Source organism: Morone saxatilis, unplaced genomic scaffold, assembly GCF_004916995.1.
Source record: "Morone saxatilis isolate NCDOM2014 unplaced genomic scaffold, NCSU_SB_2.0 Contig12, whole genome shotgun sequence".
In the NCBI taxonomy this organism is placed as follows: Eukaryota; Metazoa; Chordata; class Actinopteri; family Moronidae; genus Morone; species Morone saxatilis.
Genome location: NW_023339674.1, coordinates 21,029,725 through 21,037,134, shown reverse-complemented (window position 1 = coordinate 21,037,134; position 7,410 = coordinate 21,029,725). Strand labels below are relative to the sequence as shown.

The window sequence follows — 7,410 nt, the reverse complement described above, 5'->3', positions numbered from 1 at the left end:
ACACACAGTACACAGGACCACGGCTCTGGGGCCGTCACGGCATCTTAGCTTGTTTTGAATCCTGATCAGGTGGCCCTAACACTACACGTGACGGTTTCAGTTTTAATGTTTAATGATTCAGCGTCCAGTGTGGAGGATTTAGGAGACTCTTAGCGATGAGTTGCAGATCACAACTCCCTCCCTTCACCCTCCTCTTTCAAGAGTGAAAAAGAAAAAAGAAACTATGGTGGCTGCTAAACACACAAAAAACGCTAATACCCTTATCTAGAGCCAGTGTTTGATTTGTCCCTTCTGGGCTACTGTAGAAACATGGCAGGCTCCCCCTACCCATGGTGTTTGTAGACATAAATTCTAAGGTAACAAAAAACAGAACCATTCCTATTTCAGGAGATTATACACCTATATTCTACCAATAGATCCTCCTAAATGTTCACACTGGACCTTTTAGTGTTCACATAACTTGTTCTGTGATCAGATGCGGACTCTTTATTTTTTTATTTTTCTCGTTTAGTTTTTAGGAACAAAAATTAATAACACTTTTGTGAATGAGGCTCTTGTTTAAACTTCCCTTGATCTGTAAGACAAAGTACATATACACTGGTTGTTTATCGCATAATTAAAATACTTTTTCTTTTTCTTGCTTCCATAGTTACAATCATTGGCGGGATCGTGTTTCTGGCATTTGCCTTTTCTGCCCTGTTCATCAAGCCAGATGCTGGATTTTAATTGGAAGATGGACTTTCAGGTTTACTCTGTACATACGTGTAAAATTTGGTGACATTGCTGGGACTGTAGTTTTGACTCTGTATGTGTCCAACAGAAACAGTGACTGGTTAAACAGCGAGCTGAAGTCCTGTCCTCCTCTCCTGGAAGGCCTCTGTTCCACTACAGTCTGTAACTCGGTGGGGTTTCCTGTCGAGGTTGAATACTTTGGTATTATTTTATTAGCATTAACTAACATTTTCCTAGAGTCTGAACCGGTAGTACACATCAGAGCCTCATGGGAGGTGTAGTTGTTGAATGCTAATAAATGTTTAGTCTTTATGAAGTACAGACGTTAGATACACATTAAGCTTTTTCCAGAAACCCCTGGTTTCATAAAGTGTGTTGAAATTAAACTATCCAATGAGAAGAAGAAACTGAATTACAGGGGCTAGTGGTGAGAGGGGGCAGGACTGTGGCTCTCTTAGAGCTGTGTCCTCATCACAAGGTGTGTGAGTAAGAAGAATGGATTGTTACTGATTGCTGCCCCCCCCCCAGCCGTCTCTGTTAGACACTGAGTCCATTTCTAAATCTTTGCCTTTTTTTTTGTTTTTAAATGTTTAATGGTTAATTTTGTATAACATGAGCCCAGGTGCTGTCAGGTGACTGACAGAATAGTAACTGTAGACCGAGCTGCCAGTTTCCTCTTACAGGAGTTGGCTGGCGTTGTTTGGTTTATTCCACCGTGACACCTTTTCGCCATTGCAATCACGTGGGCCTACTTTACATAAGATTTTAATTTCCAGCTGTGAGTAAAAACACTGAAAACAGATCCAACAGCACATAAACTTATGTAATTTGAGATTTTATTTGAGGCAAAGATGCCATTATAAAATATTTCCCTTAGTTAATCCTCTGTTTCACATAGAAGCAGTCTTTTAGAGAGAGAGACCTGAACCACTAGAATACCTCTGCGTCCAGGTGTCGCCTGTTGGAATATCTGGTGGAGTACTTAAAGAGCTACACCACAGCTTAAAATAGCTTATGTGCACCTTTCCAAAATGCTAACCACATATTGGAGATATAGATCGGGGGACTTCATATTTCCTGCTTCCAGTTTCAGGTGCCGATAGGGAACAAAAAATAAATGGATTGGGTTGAAGAAGGGCCAGTAATCACCTCAACGCACAGGTTAACTCTTCCTCAGTGATGAAAGCCATTTCCAGTATGAACCTCGCTGCCTGCACTGTCGCTGCCCTGAATGACAGAATCAGTGAGTAGTAACCATCATGTAATTTATCCAGCACAAACCCTCAGTACAAGTCACTCCTTTGGCCATAAGCAGCTGTGTTGTAGCTACAGTGACACCTGAACACGGCAATGTAATTCAAGCCTACGTTTCACCTTTTATTTAAAACGGTTTCTATTTATTTAGCTTCATTTTCTTTCTCTTTTTTAGCAGATGTACTGTAGAAACACAAAAGGGGGAGAGGTACCTATAAATGAAGGAATGGAAATATTTTTTTAAGCAAACAGGCTAAAGCTGCATTGTCAATATTTGACAGGCTGTGCCCAGCTGTGAAATACTTCTGTTTGTCATACAGGTTGGTTGAAATGCCTATAAATCTAAAATACTCAATAAAAATGTTTCATGTGTTGTCTGACCATTTGTACTGTATTGAGCTGAGTGAACAACAACAATGAACAAACCTCAGAAATCCAGCAAATGAAGCAAACAACTAAAGTCAACACAACACCAGAGACACTTCATTAGTTTTATTTTACAAATTGTAAGGGGGGCAAACGATGGATACATTTGCCTTAAAAGGTTATGTTTTAATTTATGAATGGTTTGGCTCAAGAAATGAATGCAAGGCAGCAGGCACACACACCTGTGAAAAGAGCTTTTAGCATGATTTATAATGCATTATGGGATTGTTTATTGAGAAAATGCAACCCCACACACCAGTTTCACATCATTTCCAAGAATGTAGTGTTTGATAGTTCATCTGCGGTTAAGGAGCCTAAAGCTGAACAGCAGGTGGCAGTAGTGGATCCTTAATCATTGCATCTCATAGCAGGAAAATAGAAACGGTATGTTAAGATTTCAGTGGGAAATCTACAGAGTAGCATGTAGGGCAGAATCGAAAATAATTTTAATAAGGCCATCCTTTAAAAATGACGAGTTGTAACTAATGGCTTTATTAATGGCTCATCAATGATTTAATAATACTTCATAAACAGTTAATACCATTACTCTTCAGTCATTCATTCAAACATTTGCCAATAGACCTTTTTCACAGCAGCAATTTTGACAAGAAGTAGTAGGGTAAACACAGGCTTTATTTACTGCCTTTCTACTCGTCTGCTTTGTATCGTAAATTAAAGATTTTCAACAAAAAGTTAGAAGATCTTACCTTGAGCTCTGGGAAATTGTGATGGAGATTAATGAACAATGAAAATAATTAGTTGCAGGCTTACAGTGTTTACCCTTTGGCTTTGGTAACAATGCAGTAATACATGTTAATAAGTCATTTATAATGTTTTAATCCATCAAATCTGTAGCTGTAAGTGCTAGTAAGACATTTAAATGGTGTTTTAATCCATCAAGTCAGCCATTGTGGTTAAACGGTCTCAGAAAGCCAACGGAAGTTTTCACAGCCTGGCAACCTAAAGTTATTCTTATTATTGGCTTATAAAGCATTACTAAATGTCTTTCTATCCATTAATAAAGCCATTAGTTACAAGTTATAAAAGGAGCTTTATTGCAAAATGGTGGCAAACATTTCAAACGATACCAAACCGTTTCTCAATGCAGGGCACACCTGAATCTGTGACGTCAGAGCGGGTACCTCACGGTCACCGGCTCTGATGTCACTGATTCAGGTGTGGCCACACTGTGGGATTCATGTGGATTAACCCTTAATTTAACAAGGTGTTTAGTTTGTGGTTTTTTTTTTTGTCATTGTTGTTGTTGTTGAGTGTACTGCAGCAGTCAATTTCATGAGCCAAACAATTAACGCCACACAAACATGAACTCAAAACGGAGAGAGAACACTAATAGACATTCAGAGTTTCTAGTGTGTACATCAGAACTACACAACATTTAACACAATGCACTGTGTCCTTTCACTTAGGGCTGGCCTTCTTGGGTTTCCCTCTCTTTGGATAACAAAACATTTTCCCTCATGATTCTGTAACTTGGCAATGACCAACTAATAACTTTGTCTTTTAAAAACATTGTGTCGGTTCCAACAACTTCCTGCATGGAGGAAAACATTTCGAATGGCAGGTATAGACCCTTACATTTGATACAAAGTCTTGCATATCCATAAACTCACAGGTAACCCGCTCTTTCTGGGGGAAATAGGTTCAACAGTCTTTATGTGTATGTCACAGTTCGTTTAGATCCTCCATGTTACTTGATTTTTAGGTTTTCACATTTTAAAGCAGTGTTGTCACTGTGTTTGATGTCACGTGTGTATGGTAGCTTAATGAGGTCTATTCCGGCGATAGAAAAATAATTCTCTAATAGTTCTCTCTGTTTACTGCATGTCCTACCATACATTGTGCAATGTCTCCCACAGCCACACGGCTCCTCATGCAAAATATTTACGTTAATTATATTTAATTATATATATTATAATATCCCTACATTCCTGTAGGTATATTGCACCACTTGTGTCACACTCGAGTGCTGCTTGCATGTAGCATGGGACCAGGTTCACTCTACAGGTCTCCAAGTGTTTAGCAGAGAACGGTTTTCTTATTTAAATATTGATATGTGTTGCAGCACCACAACTGATTTTAACAGAGGAGTGCTGTGTCAAGGTCCAGACTATGAGGCCTACGATACTCTAACTAAATATAGTCTTTCTGGAACTGTATGCAGTACAGAAACAACACAGTGGAGGAAGCTGGTATTAGGGGCTGTACAAAAATAATTAGAGGGGGAAGTGAGGTCAGAAAAGGGGGGAGGGGTTATGGCTTTATTGTTTTTGCTAAAGTAAAATTAGTAGTAAGTCAAAAGTGCCTTGTGGATCATATGGTGTCTTCTGCCCCCTGTAACAGGACTTTATTATTTACTAGTAGGACCAATATGTCAGGTTTTAGAAACCGTAGATGTGGATTATTAGCATTAGTAGGTGATGTTTTAGCATAAGTAAATGTGTCATATAGATATAAGACATGTTTAGCACAACCCAACCAGTACTACTGATGGGTGAAGATAAAATATTACAGAGCTGCTGCCCGCACCATGTTCACTCATTCAGTGATACTGGTTCTAATTATTTAATTTTGTAGCTCTGGAAAACAGCTGGAATGATCTGTTGCACAATTTGTGTTGTTTTGGCAACTGCTAATTCCATTCCTATTCTGCTACGTAAAAATCCCATTTGGGTTACGTAAAATGTTTTGTCCCATTAACATTTAAAACCAAGTTTGAAGTCGTGGTGAGGGTCCAAACTGATTATTAATACCCTTGGAGGGAGTCCATCATAAGGTTCAGCACCCCTCCCTATCCCACTCATGTTTGTACAGTCCCTTAGATGTCTTCACTGAAATGTGAAAAATGAATGAGTGAATAGATGAATTAAGTGGCCATACTCAAAACATGATGTAATCTTGACGCTGCATATAGCATGTGACTATAATGTAGACTCCAAAGAGAACTACATACTCCACATGGGCATGTACCATAAAATAACCAGTTATTTATGCAATGACAACTTTAACCAACAAAGGCAACATGACAACCACTTTAAAAAAAGACCAATCACATAAATATGATGCAAGTCAAATGTACTCTGAAATGAGTGATTCAAAAGTTAAACACACATTGGGAGCGATTCCCTAATAAGGTTCAATAAGGTTCTGCATGTTCAAACACAGACTGAGCTGGGCTTGAGGGCATATCACAATAGAAACAGCAGCTGTTACTTGTGATCATTTATTTCTCCCCTGACAAATCCAAACTGAGTCACTTTAACCTCTTAGAAAGGCTGCTTGGGTATGCCAATTTATGGGTCCTATATACCAAAGCAGTGAGCCACAAATGAGTTAGGCCAAAGGTCAAAGACCAACCATGTATGTATTTCACCAGACACGGTCATTTCACACAGATGAAGAATGGGCCGAGTTGTCTGCCTGATACCATCTGACCGTGAATGAGATCAGATGGTGAGGAGGCTGCCAGGCAAGCCTGCTAAACCAGAACGTGGAGGGGGTCTACGTCTAATCTGCTCAGCGTCACCTTGAGTTTTGACAACAGTGTCTTTCATTGAGCAGACACGATGGTGGTCCACATTTTCAAATAGTACTGAATAAGGAAGGAAGGTGTGTTCCAACTATTAAAAAGCTCATGAAAGCATATACTTCCAATTAACTAGGAATTTGAAAAAAAAAACAGTCTTTAAGTGTTTTCTGTGGAATTTGCCTTACATGGACAGTATCCTGTATCCATTGTTATTTTTAAAGCTGCTATAATCAATATTTGTATATTAACAATGGATCACATGACTGTCTGCATGTAAAAGGGATTGCTCAATGATGACCCCACAGAGAAATTGTTTCTGGGCTTTGCAGTTTCCCTCAGCTCTACAGAGCTTTTTAGCATCTTTGAGCTCATTGTTTTGGTTTTCTTGACGCAAATTTTACCGTTTTGGTTCCCTCCCACAGCTCTCATAGCGCTGTTTAGCAGCAGCAGGCAGCTTGCAGTGGAAAAACTCACTTTACAACCCACTGTACACAGCCGGCCCAGCACCAATCGGCAGACAGACGGTTAGCAACTAGCTGGTGAACCTAATGGAGCAATTAGCAGCTAAAGAACCAGAGGAAAGCATTTGATTAGCCCGATGCTAACACAACTCATTCCCCTCAAGCTTAGTCTGAGAATGTTAACTACAGGTTGTACATTTTTAAATTTCAATATATTTGAAGGGATAAATATTTATAGATTGAATGAACCGTACCATACAGGCATTTTAGGTGGCTCTGAAATGGCAGCTGAAGTGCTAAAAATGAAGACGTAAGAATATGAAGGATTATGTTATGGCAAATCTTTTTGTTGCATACATATAACCATGGTAGTCTTCATTCACAACATTTGTGTTAAGTCTTTAGTGTATGGATTTTAAACACATTTTAAAAAGCTTAGAAATACTTTAAAACATTTCTCTATCTTTTTGACAATTATATGAAAATCTGTGAAAATGTGGGTCAAGGATTAAACAAACTGTGACACAACAAGCAGCATCGGCATAGTCTGCTATGCAGACACACAAACACGTCCCATAGGAGAAAGGAAGTCTGTGAAAATATCAGCCACTGAGCATTTTTAAGATCTTTTTTTCTCAGAGTACTAGAAAAAAAGCATATTCAAAGCTGCAAATAACAGACTACGCATTTCATTTCATGCATCATATAAAATATTAGTTCTTTCTTTTTCATTATATTTACATAATATATTACACTTGATGTTCTGTACAGTAAAAGTTCAATCTACACCACATTCTTAAAAATATTTTCTGACCCATAATTATTTTTACACGAAAAACAAGAATAGGAGAAAACATCCAAAACAAACAAGCCTCTGGCTGTTCTGCAGGACGTCCTTGAAGCTTGACAGAAGCTTCGCTGCATTAACTAGAGAGCTCTGCATACAATAATCCTGTGAAGGGGACTAGAGCTCACACACACACACACACA

General features: G+C 38.8%; 1 protein-coding gene across 2 annotated transcripts in view; it reads left to right on the top strand.

Annotated features, from left to right (window-relative positions):
- tmem165 (transmembrane protein 165) overlaps window positions 1-2,366 on the top strand; it is a 5,653-nt gene extending 3,287 nt beyond the window's left edge. Inside the window, exons 6-7 of one of the 2 annotated variants that reach the window (XM_035652693.1) lie at window positions 650-745; window positions 821-2,366. In XM_035652693.1, the coding sequence (XP_035508586.1) occupies window positions 650-726 (77 nt within the window). In that variant the 3' untranslated portion in view covers window positions 727-745; window positions 821-2,366. Of the gene's footprint in view, window positions 1-649 lie in introns of both variants that reach the window. The other variant, XM_035652692.1, reaches the window with a different exon arrangement.
- The last annotated feature ends 5,044 nt before the right edge of the window (window positions 2,367-7,410 follow it).